We start from the raw sequence: 23,038 nt of genomic DNA on the forward strand, positions 1-23,038 counted from the left end.
TAAAAGAATATAGTAAACTGCAAATGCTGGGTGTTATGGCAAACATTAACAGAAGAATCTTCAACTTGACATCAGAGAAAATGAATCAAGATCAACAAGTTTAACTCTAATTGTTTGTGTAGAACACAAACGACCCCACAGCTGAAATAAAATTGTAACAGTTATAGTACGAGACTTATTAACAGCCAAGGAAGCATAATTTAGTTTCTGAAGATAGCAAGAAGACTGGGTAGAGGCTAAGTTTTATTCTTGAAATGAGTGTGGAGTGCATGAAAATGATAATTAAAAAGTTGAAAATTACCATATATGATACATCATAACTACTGTAACTCAATACTTGGGTTTGGATACTGTGTCATAAGTTAATGAAATGGTGATATGTATTAGTATCATTTATGTTCAATGTATATCATCCATCACCATAACTACGGTTCCAAATACAGTATCATTACTAATAGTATACGTTGTAATTTATCAACATAAATTTGGTTACATATCACCACTCTTAAAGCCTATAAAGATAAGAAAAAATCCTCCCCTTAAAACTACAATCTAAAATTGTAATATTAAAATATTTCTCATATCAAAATGTGATAAAGTGATAAGATATACGACCAATATAATCTAAATATCAATTATCAAATTTAACAAACTTAAGAATTTCTTACAGGCAACAAATGTCATACACAGTACATACACAATCTGTCAGGATTACCCATGAAAAGTTCATGGAGCAGTAAAGAAAACAACACAAAGAACAATAAACTTACCTATTATATACACCAGATTATTATATGAGGCCACTGCGCAATATGCCCTTGCATCATTCATACATGGAAGAACAAGGGAACTGTCAATTTGATTTTCAACTCTTAATGCAACATACGGAAGTGAACACTGCCAACTAGGAAGTCCCATCTTAAAGCATTCAATATTACGCATAACACGGCCATTTGATTCACCTGCCATTACCAGAATAACCTGAAACATCATGGCTCCATTTGAATCAGCTCACAAAACCATACTGCACTGAAAGAACACTGTCATCTTGCTATAGCTTTTGGTAATTGTAAAATAACAGTGTTCTTTCAGTGCAGTATGGTTTTGTGAGCACAAAGGTAGCTTCTCAGAAACAGTCTTACAATCAGTCAATGCACAGGGATTAAATAGCTGTCAAAACTCCAATATTTCCTCTAATAAAGAGGAAATTATACCATGAGAGTCTATTACAAAAGCAACAACAGCAAATTTCATTGGCAGCAAAATCATCTGACAAAGAAACTATCCTTTATACTCATACTTGAAACACCAGATTTTTTTAACTGCTTATTTAATTTATTTACATATCTCTTCTTTTTATGGTTAACCATTTTATCTAACTGGTCTGAACTGAACTTTCATAACTGTAAACAGCAACGGCAGAAAACCAATGCAAGAAAGCCTCTACTTCAAGTTAACTTCAAAAATACAAAACTGAAATTTGCTAAGACAACTTTTCATTGGGTAAATGGAAATTAGTTTAATGTAATCACCAAAATCTGCTGAAAAGTTATGTAAATAACTTTATTATTGCCTACTTTCAATCTTACACTCATTATTCAAGCTCAAACAGCTGCCAGACATAATCTGTACCATAACTACCTAATGCTTGATACAGTATGATATTATGCTACATAAAAAAGATAAAAATGCACTATATTCAACACCTTATTTTTTAAAAATTCTTCCAGGAATTAATATTACAAAATATTTGTCACATCATAAACCAAACCTGTATGACATTAGTCTATGTTCATGGTCTTCACGAATTCTGGATATTCCATTCCTTAATTCACAAGAAGTAAAGGCTCCTCTGCTAGCTGGAGAGCTGTATTTCATTTTTTAAAAGTATTTTTTTATCTTTCTATAACTGTTACTGCATTTAGCAAACTGCTAACTTGTAAGTTATCACAGGCTTTTCCAAGTCAAAACTTCATCTCTAATTGGTGAGGTTTTTGCCACTTATTCTGTCATACTATACAAACATTCATAATAGAAAAGTACAGAATTTTAAGTAAAGCATATAACTGTAGTGGATTTCTCAATAATATGCTGATTTTGATTAAGCCTAGTAATGTTTCCTAGTATTCCTGTGCTACTGATAATGAAATATAACTACTTAGTAAGTTGACAATTACCACTAGTTAAACTTATTTCAATGCTAATTTTCAAGTTACTGACATTTGTTCCTCCTTATGTTAATTTGTTGTTCAGTGGTACATAGATGTTTATGTATTATGAATTCAATATCATGAATAAGCATTTCTTTACTGCTTTTATTCCCCCTTTTACTGTTTTGATTGTATGAAATTATAGCTATCAACCAAGCACTGGGGCACTTTCAGGCATTCTATGCTTAAAACATTGACAAGAAGGATCTAGAGGGGTTGGATGCAGGATTAACTCTTAAAATGGACAGGCATCATCATATGAGTATCTATAACAGGTTTGTAGTGATGAATGGGATAACTCACATGAGTTTTAATATCATGTGCCATACAATTTGGATGTATTTAGTGGGAAAGAGGCATAGCACTTCAATGGTCCAAAATTGACTTATGGCAACTGGAGTAGCTCAGCACTGGAGAGAGACATCAATCATTATGCCTTGAGATTTCATTGGGAATGTACTGCCTCTCTTAGCTCCAGGATGTCTTTTGATTTATTTGCTCATAAATATACACAGGCATTGGTTTTAGTTCTTATCTTTTATGATAGTATGTCAGCTAAAATAGTAATTTTGCAAAGAAAAGTGCACAGAAATATTAGAAAAAACATGTGTACCTCACAAAAGGTAACTGCATCTCCCCATCTCAGTAAATCTCTAAATATTTGGCAACAAATATACTCTGATTTTAGTTTTTATCCGCTATGATATTGTGAGAGCTGTAATTATAACTGTACAAAAAAGAATAAAATAAATTATTAGAAAAAATTCGTACAACTTGGTAAAATTAGCACATTCAGATATCTCTCACTCTAATAACCATTTACAGTAGGTACCACTACCACAGAGAGAGAGAGAGAGAGAGAGAGAGAGAGAGAGAGAGAGAGAGAGAGAGAGAGAGAGAGAGAGAGAGAGAGATGAGTGGATCAGTGGATAAATAAATCAGTCAACAGACAGGTAACAACCGAGTGAATCGTTAGATGTATATACCAATGTAAACTATTATTAGACAGATATAGAAAAAAATAATACAAAATATGTTTAAACTGAAGTAACTTTCAGAGAGAGAGAGAGAGAGAGAGAGAGATGAGTGGATCAATGCATAAATAAATCAGTCAACTAGCACCTAACAACCAACTGGATCGTTAGATGTACGTATACAACAATGTATATTATTAGATAGATAGATAGATAGAAAAATAATATAAAATAAATTTAAACTGAGGCAACTTTCAGAGAGAGAGAAGGGAAGGTGAGGGAAGGAAGAAGGACGGGGGTGGCAGTGGAGGTGGAGGGAGAGGGTAGGCAGAGCTTTTTACTGTTGTGTTCGTATCCATTTCTGGCTAATGGAGTTTTTGCCTCTTGGTACAGGGACAAGTGTCTTTACTCTTTACAATTAGTGATTCACAATACCCTTATAAATTACGGTACTGGGTGTAATACACTACTATAGCAAAATCTCGTTCTGATACGAGTGTTCGTTACAGAGTTATTGCCAAAAAACGTGCTTGCACTGTCTCTGAAACCCATAGTAGTAATATGTACATAATATACACACTATCATATTAGTTTTTGACAGTGAACTGTTTTAGCTGTGCAATCATCACCTGGGAACAGTGGATTCTCTGATTTCAATTGTCAGCCTGCAGAGTTTTGCATCAACTAGATGGGACTTAGTCTTTGCCTGGAAAGTCTTCCACCCTATCAAGCACTCCAAATCTAATATCTTTTCCATGCTTTTGCTTTGCCTGGAAAGTCTTCCACCCTATCAAGCACTGAGAACCTGGGACTGGCCAGGAGAGATTAGTATGTTGATGTTAGAACAAAAGGAATTAGTATGTTGACGTTAGAACCAAAGGAATGACAAGAGTAATTGATACCTGGAACTCAGTGGTGGTGGTGGTGGTACTGTGCTTGATTAATATGGCTGGCATAATCAACAGAGAGAGATAGATGATGGGCCACAGCCATATTCCTGGGCCTGTAATATAGTCAGGGTCTTGTGCCCAGTTAAGATAACCAATGGAGTCTGTGGGATATGGAAGAGGAGGCTGACATGATCGGGGTCCCATGCCTGACAAAGACTGCCAATGGAGTATGTGGAGCAGAAGAGGCAGACACGGTCAAAGTAATAGGAACAAAGCTGGCGATACCCAGAAGGATGAGGGCAACTAACAGAGCCTGTGGATGTGGCTACAATTTAGTCTGCAATATGACCTTGGTCCCTGTCCAACAGAGGTGACCAGTTAAGTATACAGATGTGGCAAGAGTTCAAATGATTGACAGAAGAGACAAACACAGCTTTGGTTTTAGGCTTGTAATATGGAATGGAGTCTTGTGAATGATGATGTCTAACAAATAAACTACGTGGACAAGGCCAAGGCCTGTGGCTAGCAGTTAATCATGTTCAGCTGCCTGAAGAAATGAAGTCAGATTTGACAGAAATGACTGGAGTCCATAGACCATCAGGGATGGTCAACAGAAGTTGGAGATAGAGCTAAGTTCTCTTTCCTAAGAGAAACAACCAATAAAAGATGAAGACAATACAAAGGTCCCAAGCTAGGAAACAACCAACAAAGGATGTGAGGTGGACTTTCCCAGGTTCCCATGTAGTACATCTATGAATTCACGCATAAGGACTGATAACTCATGTCAGCCAAAGTAAGGATAAAGATCATCTTGGCAACAAGAATGACATGAACTCCTATACTACTGTACATATAAAGGAACAGCATCCTAGACTTTCTTTATCACTAGTCATACTACCTGTGAAAATGCTACTGGATTTCATCTTCTGCATAGGATTTCTAGTTCAGATTAGGAATATGCTTACATTAGCAATTGCAGTAGAAACATGCACTGGCATCCTGCCTTGTGGAGTTTCATTCACAAACAAAATTGCAGTTTTGGTAAGAACTCAGCTATGACTTTGGCACAGCTATAGACCTGCTTGTGTATTCTTCTAACTGGAAATTGGGCTCAAAACTGTATCTGGAGTTGATCAGTGTTGAAACCTAAATAACAACTATCCATTAAGATGTGGACAATGCTAGTGACCCAATGGGAGCAGGCAGACCCATCAGTAACAAGCCACTTCCTTTAGAACCAACGTACTATCAAGTTTAACCTTCTTTTAACCTTGAGTATCCACTAAAACTAGAGCTATGCAGATGAATATCTTAAACTTAACCAGAACGGTTTGGACTAACAAGTTTTTCAACAAAGCTGGTCTTTAAGAAACTTGTGGAAAACTAGTCTTTCAACTGTAAGCTTGTTGATGGACATAGCACTAGGTTTTATCCAAATACGTAAAGATAATAAAATTCAGCGGATCCTTTGTTTTTCGCATCCTTTATGAAGTTCCGATGTGCACAACACCTGGCTTCACTAGAGGTCACTAATCCCCCTTTGTTGGCAATACTTCTTTTGGCAGCACACTGGAAAAATAGGGTTGAGTGGTTTGATCCTGCTACAAGGATAACACATAGATCAGGAAGAATTCCATGTTCTAGAGATGTGCTCTGCCAAAAGGGATTTTGACGAAGGAAAAATCTATTTCTGGGCAAGGGTCCGTGTCGCCCAGTGAAATAATCCTTAAGTTCATTATTTCTAGGTAAATGATACTAACATTACCAGAGAAAAAATAAAAATAGGGGGATGTCAGAGTAACTGACTCACTCACCCTAAATAAAAAGAGGGTGTCGGTATGGTACTGGGGCGAGTGAGACCACTACTACGGACCTCTTGCCATTTAGAATTCTCCTTCATCAAAATCCCCCTCCCTGAGAGAGCTGATACACGGCCGGCGCCGACAACTACTACTACACATCTTCCCACGCTGACCGCAGCGCCTCTCGTGGCCATCCTTTACGTTAGCGACCTTCCACATGCACGTGTTTTTCCCTTGCTCTGTGTTTTGTATGCTAATTGGATTTAGCTCTACTGCAATGGAGTTCCAAGCTATCGCCACAGTTAAGTTAAGTACTGCCGAAAGGTTACACGTATTTTTAGCCAGTCAGGATCCGTTTTAACCGTTTTTTAGGTTCAATAACGACCTTCCTTGTCTGGCTCCAGGCTCGCCATGCCGGCTCGCCTCGTGTTTTCGTTTAGCTCCTTCGGTCTTCCATACCGTAGCGGCTATTCTGTGCAGTGTATATATCTATATCATATTATATATTAAGCGTGGTGCGGAAGGTGCTACTTTTTATTCTATTGCTTTACATCGTACTATTCGGAAATCCTTTGCCTCACGTCTTAGCTCAGTGTTCATGCATGCATGTACCTTTGTCTAGGTCTGTTAGGTGCGTGGGCTTTTTATACCATATTTTAGATTACCCACTGCTCTTTAGTCCAGCCATCCTGGCCGTCGCCCTCCGTTTTACGTATCGGCAGAGGCCAGCTTCCGAGTTGTTAGTCTGTCTTCCTTCGGGGAGTCTAGCCTAACTTCTCCTGGACAACCCTTCTATTTCTCTCACTCGTGATTTCCTTCCTTTCAATTTTATTACGATGTATTTATTATGGGTTGCATGTTTGAGGCGGTTAGTTATAGCCTAGGCTATGCCTTGTCTGTCTCGTTCGCCTCGTGGTTCACCTACGATTGCGACGGGCCAGCTGATCGCCTCAGCCCTTCACTCGGTGTCCCCCCCTCCTCTCTTCCCTACCCCCGCGGGGGGGGGGGGGGGGGGGGGATAGTCCCTCGCTCGCTCACGGTCGCTATGGCAACCATCCGAGCACCCCTCCCCTCCTCCTCCCTTCCCAGGGAGGATACGGGAGTCACGGACTAAAGGGAGTTCTGAGTTGGGCTGGTTCTGTTTTCTATGAGTTCAGGGTGGGGTTCCTCGTGCGTTCAGGTTGGGTTGGCCACCCCGCCAGCTCGCATTGGGTCCTCTCCGGTGCTCTCTGTATAGCTCTCCTCTACCCTCCCCACCGTTACAGCGGATTGCTGGCTCCCCCAGCTCCTTGGGGGGGGGTAACGGAGCAGCCTTGACATGCTTCCCCTGTATTATGATTGTATCTCTGTTGTCTCTTTCGCTTGTCTGGCGGAGCACCCACTCACCATCCGAGTTCTCCGTTGGCTTGCGGAAGAGTTTTACGTCGGAACTACACACTGCTTACCTTGTTTATCAGTTTTTATTTTTGTTTTCGTGTTATTTTAAGTTTTTATGGATAATCTTCTCATGTTCTCTGCTGTGATTGTACCCTCACCTCGGTGTACTATCTGTATCTGAGCAGGTATCTGGTTTGACGGAAATCTTCGCTCCGGTGTACCGGAGTTTTCAGGCCAGTTTACCATGTCCTATGGACTTTTTCTCACGGAGTACAGATGATTATGTCCAAAATATATTTTTCACTCCGGCATGCAGCGGAGCTTCATATCTCTTAACAGGTTAGCCCTGTTAGTAACTGCTGATACTTATGTATCTGTTCACTTACAGGCTACCAACTGTCAGGAAGCAGGGTGCAACGCCATCCTGCAGGACCCTTGCGGTCATGAGGTCTGCTGGACCCACGCTCCCTGCGCCGTCCGCCACAACGACCTAATTGTGTGGCATCACGAAGCCTGCTCCATCTGTTATGATCTGGTGGAACAGTTTTCTGCCGGAGTAAGTATATACCGGCGTAAGGTTTTGTCTCTGTTCTTGGTATATACTGTCAGATAAGCCTGTGTTAAGTACATAAGTATGACGTAGTCATGGGTGTTAATGATATATCTTCGGGGCTTCGTTGTAAGGATTACAATGACCCTTTATTTCAGGCTGCCGCCGTGAAGGACGCCGCGTCGGCTACCCTGAAAGCCTGGGTAGGAGGCTTTGGCAAGAACGTATCCAAGGGGCAGCCATACATTTTAGACAAGAGTATGCTGTCTGCATCTTCCCAGGCGGCAAGTCGACCGGGTACGTCAACCCTACAGCGGCAGCTCCGTGCATCGCTGCCATCCAGCAACAGGTGGCGCAGGCTATGGCGGAGGAGGGGGCCCCGGGGATCGCCGAGGACGTCACTACCCTGGATCTCAACGTTGAACCGATGACGGTAGGGGAAGGTGAGTTGTTGGTTTGTTGGGCGCTCAAGGGCTTCCCTTGGGCGCATCTGGATCTTCATCACCTATTCCTTCTTCCTCCTCTTTTCAAGGATTTTCTGAGTCGGACATTCTGGCCAGGACGTCGTCAGCTTCAGTTGTCCCTAAAGTGAAAGGGAAACAGAAGCAGAAGACCCTTGAGAGGACATCTTCTAAGAAGACTTCGTCCTCATCTACTCATAAGTCTCCGGCTCACCATCCTGGAGCAAAGAAATCAAAGTCATCTTCGACTTCACACTCCAAAGGGTCAAGAGGCAAGTCCTCTAAGGAGAAGGCCCGGGCTCCCTCTGAGCCGGTACCTTCGGCGTCCACCGGAGCACGTCCGAAGACCCCTGCTTCGACCGGGGACTCTGGTCCCTTCAATCCTGAAACCTTTACTGCAGGGGTTATGCAACAGGTGGGCAACATGGTTGGGGCCATGATGAACGACAGGCTAGACCAGATGCTTGCTTTGATAATTGACAACAACATGACCCCACTTGATAACACATAATTAGATAGCAGAATAAGATTCAACTGGAGACTATGCTTCTGGACTCAGGAATGGAAAAGTAACGTAAGTTCCAAGTTGATTACGTAATCAATCGCATATTCTCAATCAGCTTCATAAGCATGGGGCTGGGGACCTAGTACCTACCTTCTAGTTGTTTACAGTTTTGAAGCTACTTACCCACTACATTTTTTGGTGAAATTCCTAAAGTATACAGTACTTTTCAACTGAGGAAACAGGTCTCAATGATAGTTATTACAATTCCAGCAAACAAAACATAATTGTACAGTATTAGACAATGAAACATACATATATATAGGCATATACCGCACAGTTACATACAACCATGAAACTTGCTGAGTAGTGTTGAGATCAAGACTAAATAATAATTAGTGAGGGTGCTACAACAGTCTGTTTACATGGTAGTTAAAAGATGAATCAGGAACAATCTATCATGCAGTAAGGTAACAATTAACATCAACGCCTTAGCAGCTTAACACCAGTCCATTCAGAATTCTCTTCTTCCTGTTCCTTAAGTGGATTCTGAAGACAAACTCTTTTGACATGTCAAGTACCGTATTCATAAAACTCTTGTGGGTGGGGGCAGGGAATGGGCAAACATGACCATGAGTCATTCAATACCTGTTTCATTTGTAAGATAGACTGACTGATTGTCAACTTCAACTATCTCTGTTTCACTATGACATCCTTTGGGACATGGATGGTTGAGGGCGTTTGCCAATCCATACTGAGAATATAGTCAACTACTATATTTACTCTATGAAACTTTCATGGAATGGGCTCACAATAACTGACTACTACTTGATTTAATGTCTTTTGTGGGGATTTAACCTCACAAAATCTATTTACAACCTGGAAGCCTTTGCTTATCTCAATCCCATGATTTTCGAGTTGGACAATTCTTTCAAGTCAGCTAATTTCATGGGTTTCCTTTGGCAGTTTGCTCTTTCCATCTAGACTGTGATTTGGACTAATGTAAATGATGGAGTCCTGGTAAAAAAATTTACTTTTTTCACAAAAAATATCTTTTTTTTCAACAACATGCCATAATATGTATCACCAGGAATCCAAGAGCCACAGGGTCCCATGAACACTGAATCTGTCCAGCCAGCAAAAGATCATATTTTGAATCAGGAATGGAGTAGTATCTAGGATTCATGAGGACCACCAATGTGGGTTAATTCAAATAAATGGACAGTATTGAAAAATAGTAGTTTTTTTAATGACAAATTTTATGAGAACTACATACTTAGGCAAATGATAAATCATTAGATAAATCAGTCACATTCAAAGTAAAAATATTTGTGCATCATACTATGCATATGCTTCTAAATTAAATGATTAAAGTATACATGTTTGTTAAGTGGATATGCATTTCAACAAAAGTTTTATAAACAAACTTACCTCTTCTAGATGATCATTCCTTAATCTTTCTTCATCCGAATTAGCATCAACAGTGTCATAAGGAATAATTGTTTCTTTGACCTCTTTTGTTAATAGTTTCCTTTCACGTAGGGTTTCTAACGACCTCGTCTTGGCGTCTGATGCTACTAAATCTAATTTGATTTTTGTCAACATCTTACATAAATATTCGGCCCGAGAACTTGGACTATCAGAAACCCATTCAATTACAGCCTGAAAGCAAAATTAATTGACTTTGTAATTTTAAATGTACAGGAACTGAGAAAATAATTTACTAGATAGTTGATAGAAAAAAATTGAAGTAGTATACTCATTCATATATATTTTACTCTTTTTACTCAAGAAAATGACATTTTAGTTGAAAATCAAATTCACAGATATGAAAAATAGTACACATCTGGGAAAATTTCCTTCCTTAATTTAGCTTTTCATTTTTCCAGTTTTACTTAATTAGATATTACTGTTTCATGATCCACAAATTAGGTTATTCTATAGAAAAAATTATAATTAAAGTGACAAAAAACCTGACACTCAAATCTTGTTTACAGGCTTATTCGGACCATTTGCTAGGCTGATTCGGACCCATTCTAATAATTTTATATTATAGCAATGGGTATTTCTATATAAGCATTCCACATCGTTCGTCCCTGCGAATACAAAAGCCACCAGGAATTGGGGCGTCAAATGTATTTCGCCGTGTTTAGTAAGAGCCCCTGGGGGTTAATTACAGTCGTCCGAATAAATATTACTTAAAATTCTTGTTCAGGAGGTAAAACTGCATAGAAAAATCGACCAATCATATGAAGGTCCGAATAAGCCTGGATAAAGGTCCGAATGAGTCAGTACATGGTCCGAATGAGCCAGTACATGGTCCGAATCAACCAAGGTCCGTATAAGCCTGTTCCCGAATGCAGGTATATATGAGTGACAGGTTTGTATGAAAATGCAAACCTTAACAAAAAAATACATTTTTTTTAGTGTCCTCTTTATGAGCATTCATTATCCTAAAATAACAGAATCAAACCAATTGGTCATAATAATTTTGTTTAACTTATTTAATGTTAATGAAAAAGTTCTGGTAACAGATGACCTACTTTGTAGAAAAAATATACAGTAGTCCTTATACCTACACAGAAAATTGGAAATTGGCATGAAATCAGTTTATCATTAACCTAAACTTTGTGTAAAAGGTTAAAAACTTCAAAAACTTTTTACAATTTTCCTTAATACTATGTATAAATTTACTAGTCAATTACTGTGAAGCCTTAACACTGAAATCGTCTCTACCTCTGTTTGTGATTTATAGGTTATCTTAGGGTGGATGTTAAATTTGGCTGTAAAAAAAACCTCTGTGTTACTGCCTACCACAGCCAAGGGTTAAGTTTCCTACCTTACTGGTACCACTCATGCATAAAGTAGCTTGCTTCTTTTTTGCTTTTTGTATATTCATTTTATTTACAGTATATCACGTAAAAAGTGAGTATACTGCACAAGGTTCAGGTTAAATGGGTAATATGAATGTTGAAAAAGTAGAACCTTAATAGTAGTAATCAGAAAGCTCAATCGTGTATCAAAAAAGCTGTGAGTAACAGACAAGAGAGAGACTTACCTTTAATAGTTCATCTTCTGAGTCAATACTTAAGTAAGACTGATCCAACAACTTCATAACTGTTTCTGGATGAGCCGAGAGAAATGTTGGATGACTTATGATTTCTGAGCATTGCGATGTGGCAACAAACAAGGAACTAGTAGCCAAATCATGGCAGTTGTGAAGTTTAGCCAGCTCATACACACCGAGACAGTTTTCAGCTGTTAGATTATTCTGTAAGTAGAAAAACCTTTAGTGTCTGTCAAAACAGTGACTTTGATAACTAACTATGTGTATTAACTTTTATACTTTCTCATTAATATATAAATCAATTCAAAGATAAATGCATAGCTCTACTGTATTTGTTTATTTACATGTCAATTATTTTATGATAAACTATCCTGTGAATCTTCAGATACACTACAAGAACACTTCAACCTGGTCAGGCAGGTATCCAATTCCCTTTGTGCCCCTGGTGACAGTACAAACATTCCGTATCTTGTGTGTCTGTTTGGTCATTCACATCTTTCAATATGGGCATAGAATTGGTAACTTCTACTATATTAATTCTCTTTAAAATCAAATATTTTTATATTAAAACCTTCCTTAGGCTTCCTTGCAATAACCATAAGTGAGTGGTTTTCCTCCACTGCCCAAACAATTAAAAAATGCCTTGTTCAGTAAGTACACCCTTTTCCTTGAACAGCAGCTCTTCCTTGTTATCATCTGTTTAGTTAGCTGTGGGTAATTTTTCAATCTTTTGCACATCCAGATATTCAAGGAGTAAATTAGGTATATAAATGTCAAACTACAGGAACCATGCCAAAATCCTCAATTTGGATATCCAATACATATACTGGGTAGATCTAGGGTACTTATCCGCAGCGGCCTAGACTATGGCAGTTGTGGTTTTTCTATGCAGTTTTACCTACTGAATAAGGATTTTAAGTAATATTTATTCGGACGACTGCAATTAACCCCCCAGGGGCCAGTACTAAACACGGCGAAATACATTGGACGCCCCAATCCTTAGTGGATGTCGTATTCGCGGTTACGTTTCTTGCAGTCCGTGCGGACTGCTTCTGTAGAAAAACCCATATACTGTTCTACATTACATGTGCTATCACTCTCTTATTACCTAACAATGAGAAACTTAAAAAAACTAAGAGCAAAGCAAAGCTACTTCACAAGACCTTCAAAATCAAAGGGTCTTCAGCTAACAATTCCTTCCTAAAAGGTGTTATCTTCAGATGAGCAACTTTAAAACTTAAGCAAAGAAGATTAAGATGCATCATTTAGTAAAGATTTACCTATTTTTCTAATTCTGTACATTTTACCATTTCATTTTGAAAAGATATTCATTTACCCAACAACAAAAAGATTTTGTTCAAAAAGCCAGTATGAGTAGAAACTACAGTACATAATTACTTGCCAAATTCCTTCTTTCCAGTACTTTCTAAGGATAATATATTGTTTTTCATGAGTACTTGGTGACCCTGAAAATCCCCACCTGTCAGTTACATTTTGCTTAATTGGCTGAACTACCTATACCTATAAATTTTGGTTACTACCAGGTAATCTCAGAAGCCAAATTTAGTTACCTTATACTAATGATCTTCATCTCTGGCTGTGCCACAGTCTCTGTGTCATCATAGCAATTCAAAATGTTGGGTTTGGGTTAACATGTGTGGGGTTTGTTATTTTGCTGTAACAACCACCCATATATCCAGTTTTATTTCATACTTAATATTCAGTTCTATTTCTAGTCACCCTATTTAATGCTAGCCAAGTTGGAGATTCAAGATGGACCAGGATGTGATGTATTCAGCAGGATATGAGAATTAACTCAAGCTACATTAAGACAATACTGTACGAATAGGTTGACATACCTTTGTCTCAAATACTATCTTTGTTATGCAGAACTTCACAAAATAATATCCTCTAATGCTGACAAGAAAGTTGGGTATTGCTGCAAGTCTTTTTTCATATGTCTTTACCACTGTTGATGTATTTTTCTCTTATTTAGATGTCAGAAGCAAAACTGCTAAATGTGCATAATAGGTAACTCATGAAACATTTCAAAGTTCCCTGTTGTTTGTCACACTGTGCATCATGCAACTACTGCTTTAGGACGACTCACTCATATGCATTAGCTAACTGTTCAACCCAGTACATATACGTGTACTGTAGTCTTATTCTAAAAGTAGGCTTATATCTGAATGGCTTGAAGACTGGTCTTCTGACAAATTTGAAAATAAAATTACTTTCAAGGGACATAAAAAATTGATACACTCACCGCAAGATAGTAGCAACACAGTTTTCTAAGAGCATGTATCTGGAAATAATCAGACAACGTAAGCACCTCCTGCACATTGCTTTCTGTGAGAGGGGCTTGGCCAGTGTAGATGTATATAAGGACGATTCGAATCAATTCTCCAGGAATGTCCTCTAAAACAAGAGTCTGTGTCAAGCCTTCCATCAAGCCACCACTTAGCATGGCACTGGGAAAAAAATTAATGCAATGATTTGACGTCTATTTAAGAATAAGATATAAAAATTCACAAAAAGATGTAAAAGAGATAATAATAATAATCACAAGTTGTACATTCCACCCTTTTTGCCTGTTAAGGCTGAATTGCAAAGTACATAATAATACCTGGTTTCATATTACGTAAGCTAAAATAAAACTGAAATATTATAAAATTTTAACTGATACTGATTATATGATCGCATACTTTTCAAAGAGCTGAACTGTACATGTCCAATGAAGGTTAGGCCTATGTGTAAGGCAGTCTTCAAAGCCTAAAAAGTTTCGTTAACAACTTACACATAAATACTGAAATACAGAACTACTGAGTATTAAACAACTTATCTACACGTAGTACATAGCTTCTTAGGCAGATATACAACAGAACATTTGAAAAACCTGTTTCCAATCGCTCTCAAACAAAGCTCATGTAATTCATAACTTGAAAAAGACTTTTCTGTATTTGTTTCAAGAAATGCAGGTTCAGCCATCTCCAAAAATGTTTTTTGCCCTTTCAAAATTATTCTTTGTAGTACAGACTTTCCCCACAATTGTACCCAGAAAATACAAATACTCACCTAAAATAAGGTGAAGCAGCAGCAAGAACAACTTTGTGAGCATGGATGACTTCATCCTGAGTTTTAATGACTAGATCAGTGAATAGCTGCCTCTCCCAAGCACTATAGAGCCCAACGCTTAGGGCAGCTGGCCATCCGCTATCTGATAGAGCTTCGGTTTTCATGCCTAAATGCAGAAAGTGCATGATTAATGGACAGTCAGTCATTCCTCCATATTGGAGTTAAAAAATATAATGAAGTATTACCTGACGCACAGAAATGATTGTTTGTCATAAATAAACTATTTTCTGAGATGATGTACATTTGATAATTCCAGATACAATGGTGTTACCTCGTTAATTGATTTCTTTAAACACTCTCCAATAATAAATGCTCTACAACTTGCATTTTTGCAGGTAAAATCATCTGAAATGGTCGATAACCAATATTTCACTGTATATCTGGGTTAAATAATGAACAAATTAAGTACAAACACAATGCAACCATAGAGAGACTATGAGTCGGTATGCTTCAATTATCGTGCTAACAACAAAAAAACACTAATACGTACGTACAAATATTAGTAATATAATTACAATAAGTACACCATGAGTACAAATTCGATGAAAAGTAATCCATGCAATGACCAGTTCCTTTAAACAGGCAAAATTCTATTTTATTAATTTTCATGTGATATTTATCTCGCCTTCAACATGAGACTAAATCATTCCCAATACCCACCCAGAGCAAATAATAAAAACATTCCCTAGGCATATCAGAGTGATGATAAAAGTCATCGAGTGCATGGCATACCCTAAGACATACAAGAGAAATGTAAAACAATTCAGTTATTTAAGTCAAGCACAACTGGAACAAAAATAACTACCAAATATGTGATATCAAAGATATAACCAACTAATACCCGTTAAAAATATCTTCGCTACTACTCAGGAGTCACGAATTTACTGTCAACAAATCAGTCAGCACTACATTCACATAATTCCTTGTTGGACAAGTGGTTCACGTGCTCGTCTACCGATTCGGTAGTCCTGAGTTCGATTCCCCACTCTGCCAACGTGGAATCAGAGGAACTTGCAACAATTCATAAGTAATAATTTCAATTTTAAGTGAAAAGAGCAAGACCAAGGTCTCAATCTATTAGTACTTTCATATCACAAGAATTACTTAATATCATTAAATTACAAATAAAAAAGGTGAGTCTCATGAAAAAATAAAAAGTCATTTTTAATTCAACAAGGCATTGAACGCTTGGTATTTAAGCACGCCAATCTTTACGTTTGAATGAAACGACACTCAATTCTTGTTAAAAATCAGTATATCAGAAGCTTTACATTATCGTAAAGAAAGACACTCCATATAACTCTCCACCTATCTCATAAATTCCTTGCCTGCTCTCTCGGTCACAATATATATTATATGGTCTCTAGTGGGAATTCCGTACGTGTTACGTGGTAGCTAGGTAAAATCCGCCGTCTAGAATAGTCCATATGCAGGCAGATAACAGTCATCCGCTTTTGAGTGTTCCTTAAAAGGAGGTGGAAATTCAGTGTATTACTGAGTGAAAGTCAGAGATATAACCTGACACCTCTAGAGACGGGTCTAGATGAAAGATGGAGGCGTGTAACTGTCAAACAAGACTTAAGGTTACCTTTGGCTTCGTTATGAGTCCTATTCAGAATGCCTTCATTTTTGTACACCTGCAGTGCTGTCAGGTGTGCAAGAACTTAAAGAACCTTTGAACGACTGGATTTCAAGGCTAGGGTGGACCGGAATGTGAGCACGCCATTCAAGTTTTCAGTGCCATGGATGATAACATCTTAACAAGAAACTACCAGTGGGCCATTATATGTATACAGCAATATCAATATATATCAATATACAGTATAAAACAATCCAGTGCATTTCAACTGGAGAGAGAGAGAGAGAGAGAGAGAGAGAGAGAGAGAGAGAGAAGAGAGAGATAGACGACTTTTACAGATAATAACACTCAAGTAGCTTCAAATTAAAGCAGATGTCCCATGTGAAAATATATGTAATATATATAAACAGCGATTGCCTGACAACACACAAGCAAATATGTATATTATATTATGTACTATATATATATATATATATATATATATATATATATATATACATACATACATACATACATATAGTATGTATGTATGTATGTAGTTGTATGTTGTATGTATGTATGTATGTATGATGTATGAGTATGTATGTATGTAGTATGTATGTATGTATGTATATGTATAGATATGTATGTATATATATATATATATATATATATATATATATATACATCATACATACATACATATATATATATATATATATATATATATATATATATATATTTGCTACTAATTCCTCTTTATTTTCTTGATATGGTTGCGCACAAAACTATATCTATTTCTAATCTCATTGTATGCTGGACAGTAAAGTGAGAAATGTTCTAAATTTTCATTTTGTTCCTCACAGTATAAACATTTTGTATCTTCTCCTTTTATCCTATTACTATCATTTAATCCTAGTACACCTAGTCTGGTCCTACTGATCAGCGTTGTTTTTCAGTGTTGTCATACCAGATTTCCTTTCTTATGTTTACTTTAGATTTTCTGTAGATTCTTAACGTTGACTTTTCGTTCATGTCTTTCTGCCATGCTTTTCTGTCCTAATTGTTTATTATTTCTCTTAACTGTTTCTCTTTAACTGCTTCAATTTTACTTAAGATTATTTTTAGTTCTTTCATATACTCTTTTACTTGCATTATCCAGGGTTTTTTTTTCAAACTGATCCATGGTTATCTCATATAGGAGCCTATTTCCACCACTCTTCAGTCTATGTTTCAGGTAGAATAGTATTATTCTTGATATCTCTTGAGTGGCAGGTAGAGGCCCTATTTCAGATCTTAACGCACAACTTGCTGTGTGACTTGGCGTTTTCAAAATTGCTCTATATACTTGATTGTCTATCTTCTGAAATTCGTTTATAGTTTTCTTGTCAAGTTTCATGACTTCCATGACATACATGAATGATGGCATCGCTAGTCCTTTCCAATACAATTTTCCTATTTTTACTCTGCTACAGCTTTTATTGATGACTGCATTAGCCATATTTGCCATCTCCTTTGCTTTAATTTGTGCCCTTTTTATCTGTTCTTTGAAGCAGTCTTTCATGTTGTTGATTGTCAATCCTATGTATCTAATATGCTTAACTATTTTTATTCATTCTATGTGCTCCATATTCTCGTTGTATATTCGTATATTACTCTTGTCCTTGTTTATGTTTAGGCCACATTCACTTGCGATTTCCATAAGGGTTTTTATTAATTTTGTTATTTCTTCTAGTGTGTGTCCTAGTATTAATCCATCGTCTGCATATAATAGTGCCACTATCCCTATTGCTTCATTTCTAAAACCTTCTGTTGTATTTTCTAATTTTTCTATTGTCTTATTCCATTAGTTACATTTAGCTCTTTTTGTTCTATATTGTTAAGGGATAGGCTTGTTATATCATTTGTATATATCTTTGCAACTGCATTTATTACCTCTGCATGCAGCCTATATTTCATCATGAACTCATTGAGCTTTTTTCTATTAACTGAGTCAAATGCTTTTTGTAAGTCTATTGATACTAAAAATAATGGGTCCTTTCTTCTGTACGTTTCTTGTATGCAGTATTGTAAAATATATAAATTATCGTTTCCTCTCCTTTGTGCGGTAAAGCCTGATTGCAGTTCATCAATTTTTCCTATATTTCTAATATGCTTTTCTATTTTGGTTTTCAGGATCCCCATGAAAATTTTATATGATGCTTTTGTTAGAGCAACTGGCATTAGATCTTTGACTGTGGGGTTTTGTTTTTTGGGCGTAAGTGTTGTTTTTTACTTAAACCAGCTTTTCTGCGTTTTCCTGCCATTCAGTATGCTGTTTAAACATTCTGCCAATTCTTTTTGAAGGTTGTTATTTTGTAAGAGTAGTTTGAACAGAACTGGCTTCCTTCCAACTGGCCCTGGTGCTTTCTTTATTTGCCTTCATTTTCTCAAGTTGATTTTTTACTTCTTCTTCTTTTATGTTGATTTCTTCCATCGGTCTAATCTCTGTCTCTGTTAGATCGTACACTCCATGCTGCATGTGTTCCCTTAAGGTGCTATGCTATAGTAGTAGTAGTAGTAGTACAAGTACAATAAGCATAGAAGATGACTGATCTCTCTCTGAAATCTGTCGCCCGACTGACGATACTGAGCAATAATATGGAGCCATATAGGGGGAGACACGTAATGCAAAATAGTCAATATATTGTGTAAATAATATTGATCGTGAAGGGGGCGCTTAAGTCATTGTTAACGCATTTTTAAATTATTTAAAACCTTCGGCATTTCCCTTGAAGACATTTTGAAATCCTTTAGTCTCCATCTCCTAGAAGGACGAGAGAAATGCCAGTCTCACTAGTTTGAATCAAAATTATTCCATCCCAAGTATTCATTCAAGGGAAATTGTACAGTATTTCGTACTATCGCCATCAGTCTCTGAGTAGCACTTTGTGCATTGTGACAAGCATAGAAAATACGGTCTGCATATATAACAAAACGTGGAAATGACGTATTATGGCAACAAATAATGCAGCATACTTGGAATGAACAACAGTTCAGAAAGCCTTCTTAAAACAGCAAAAATTATACTGACGGTTCATACAGCATTGTGCCGTCTTCATCATTACGGTTGCTACTGTTGATGGTCATTCTTGCATTAATGAGTTGCATTCTTTCGTTGTCTAAAAGATTTTAAACTAACGAAATTTTGGGCTACATTCCAATCCACGTAGTACTATTTAGTTATTTTCATAGCAAGTACAGCAGCTAACAGACGTGACTGTCACTCGCCTCGTGTGATGAGGATCCTAAAGGAGCCATAACCAATTCAAGACAAAGTCCGGACTTTATTGGCCTAGCCTACAGGCATTTACAGGCGTAGCAATGCTCAACTGGTTCCACATACTTGTCGAGGCAGTAGGCAACCGCTGCATATTTTGTATTCTACTCGTTAGTGGCACCATCCAGGGGCGTCATTTCAGATTTTTGTTGGGGGGGGGGGGGGGGGGTTGGCAAAGACGGTTTGACGAGCGAAGCGAGCCTAATCAGCACGGGGGTTTTGTGATTTTGAGCTATTCCGTGTGCTTTTTGAAGCAACATGAGCAAGGTATTTCAGCAAAAATGATATACTCCCACTACTGTTTGTTTATTTCATCACCACTGGTAGCTAGTACACAGACAAGGATCAACGTAATATTTCCGACAAATTTCATATATTTATGATTGCACATTTGAAAAGTAAACATAACTTTTATTTTTTACATTTTGATGAAAATATATACTGTATAAATCAAATTATACTGCCATCGGCTGGCAATGGTGGGCATTAATGAAAATGATGAAACAACTGCATCATTAGTGTAATGGAATGTGTATTATGATTATGAAATAAAAAGAAATAATACTGATAATTTGAGTACCATAATGAAAATAAAATAATATAAAAGTAATAATGTTGATCATTATAGTACCAAAATCAAAATAGAATAATATAAGATTTTTTAATTACATTCCTATATAGAATCACACCAATGGGTACCGACGGTGTCCCATGCGAGCAAAATCATTCACTAGCTCTTCCAAATCAAATGACAACCTTATGTTTTTCTGTGGCCATCAACAACAAGCAAGATCGCAGGTCTTCCCCAGTTGTTGCTCGCAGACACTACTTTACATGTTTTAATACAGAAAAAACAAAACTCTCATTACTTGAACCTGCACTGTACTCAAATTCAATCAGCTATTCAAAATGTAAAAAAAAAAAAAAAAAAAAAAAAAAAAAAAATCGTAGCGCACTAGTAGTATTATTATCGTGAAGAATGGATCGGATTTTATTAAGGAAAACTTGATCAACTGAAATTTTATGGATGATCCCTTCCTCTGCAGACCTCATAGACACATACATATAGACAAACACATACATACATACATATGGACAAACAGACACATAGGCAGAGAAACGAACAATGTGTGTGACATAGAATTATCACTGTTTTTTAAAGTAAACTGTAATTTTCCTAACTATACAAACCTGAGGCCCTTTACATTGGTAGGAATTACTTTCCTACCTTATCTAAAGGACCGAGAGTTTGTATATCATGTAGGAACAAATAGATAGACAGATAGATAGATAGACAGGCAGATAGATAGATAGATGTAACTTAATGTGATGACACATTTGAATTTCGGTAGGAATAATGGAAAACTAGCTGCTGTAACTTCTTAGGACTTGGGGGTGAGGGGGGGACAAGTTGAGGCTACGGGAGGGGAGCAACTTGAGTCTTGGGGGGGGGGGGCACTGTTGTCTCCCTTAAAAGACTCCCCTGGCACCATCACTTTCTTTTTTCGGAAAGGCAACGCCACATTCATCCATTCACCGCTGAAATACCCACAAAAAGACGCAGCTGTAAAAACCAACGCATAGCCTTACGGAAAACAAAGTCCAAACCAACGCGAGAATATGTTATTGAAAAAAAAAAAATTAAAGACCACTCATACTTTTACTCTTCTAGTATAACTTGTTCTTACAGTATGTCTCAAACGCCGCAGCCTGTGGTTATCAGTTACTTTTAAGTGTAAAAATCAGGGCGGCTTGTTGTCGAGACGCTATCTCAAAATATTAGCATCGTTTTCTTTGCAATGGTTTTCTATAATGTTTCCGTCCAATGATTCAAGGCCTTAAACACTCACTGCCATGCAATAGTTGGTTGCAAGAAGTTTCCATGTAAGTCGTTTACAATTTGTTTATGGTTCGATCAAGATTCTTATTTTAAGAAAAAAAAAACATGTGCTTTTCTTTCAAGTGTTAAACTACAACACACCTACTAAATGATATATATATATATATATATATATATATATAATATATATATATATAATAATATATATATATAAATAAATATATATCTATATATATTATATATATATTTAGTATTATGATTACAGTAAGAATATTAAATAAATTCTGGTTTACTTTTCTTAAGCATACAATCTATGAGAAATTTACCTGCGAGCTCTTAATTATCAGAGTTCAATTTGTTGTAGTTGGCAAAAGCACTTTTGATTTAATTCTTGAATTCCTCGGTCTCGGGAAGCAGCGTCTTACCAGCCTGGGATAGAATACCAAAATTCATCAGCACTTGTGACAGAATTATTTTCTCGACTAACCAGGAGGCTTCGGTCAGACGCTCCCATCCGTGCGCATCTACGACAAACAGCTGTTTATCCGACACTAGCGAGTGGGAACTGTGAGATCCACTGAGACTGAGGTACCTGTTGTTGGGATGTTAGTGAGGCCCGGGCTGTACCCTGGCTGTACCCTCTTCAACTCACGTGAACCTGCAACGCGGACTCACTATGAAGAGCGCAGTATTTATGTGATCATGTGGTGGCAACAGTGAGAAACTTGTCCCCCCACAACTCTCTCCATTCCAGACAAACTTATACACATGGCCGCAGTTGTCTGGGGCTGTTTTTATCTTGTACTACGACTCGCGCCAATAAAGGCAACATTGTTTCTTAACTAATCTATTGGGGAACTGCTGTAGCGCATACGGCAATATTGTAAACAACACTCCATTCCTGGTTTTAATAAGAGCGAAAGATTGGTGGGGGGACGGAATTTGCAAAACTATCCTGCAACTTGGCAAATGGTAATCATATAATCGTGCAGCTAAGCCAAACTGCCATAACACCTAACCTATATGAAAGGTCAAAACAATGATAAGATTAAACCATCAAAAATGTTTAGGGTGAGAAACGACCTCGAATGATTGTTAAAATAAATTTCACGAAACTGGCCATGCAATCCACAATGAAAACAGGTCGAGAACACCACAATCGCGTGGGAATATCAACGTCATTACTCTCTCCCCACCTCTATATCTCGCGCGCGCATAGTAAGAATGATATTAACGTGGTGTATAAAATAGGTGCTACAACCTTGTCATAAAAATGAAAAACTTCTCTGAAGAATAAATTATAAAAATAAATACAAAAAGATTAGAAAATTACCAATAAGGCATAACTTCATT

General features: G+C 37.3%; 1 protein-coding gene across 8 annotated transcripts in view; it reads right to left on the reverse strand.

Annotated features, from left to right (window-relative positions):
- Positions 1-23,038, reverse strand: part of LOC135211081 (kelch-like protein 20) — a 142,938-nt gene that overhangs the window by 45,603 nt on the left and 74,297 nt on the right. For 7 of the 8 annotated variants that reach the window (XM_064244145.1, XM_064244144.1, XM_064244147.1 and 4 more), the window contains 5 exons: positions 14,909-15,074; positions 14,100-14,304; positions 11,825-12,037; positions 10,198-10,428; positions 771-981 (listed from right to left, as the gene is read on the reverse strand). In XM_064244145.1, the coding sequence (XP_064100215.1) occupies positions 771-981; positions 10,198-10,428; positions 11,825-12,037; positions 14,100-14,304; positions 14,909-15,074 (1,026 nt within the window). Of the gene's footprint in view, positions 1-770; positions 982-10,197; positions 10,429-11,824; positions 12,038-14,099; positions 14,305-14,908; positions 15,075-22,011; positions 22,368-23,038 lie in introns of those variants that run through there. The other variant, XM_064244149.1, reaches the window with a different exon arrangement.

The sequence above is a fragment of the Macrobrachium nipponense genome, chromosome 4, assembly GCF_015104395.2.
Source record: "Macrobrachium nipponense isolate FS-2020 chromosome 4, ASM1510439v2, whole genome shotgun sequence".
Classification (NCBI taxonomy): Eukaryota; Metazoa; Arthropoda; class Malacostraca; order Decapoda; family Palaemonidae; genus Macrobrachium; species Macrobrachium nipponense.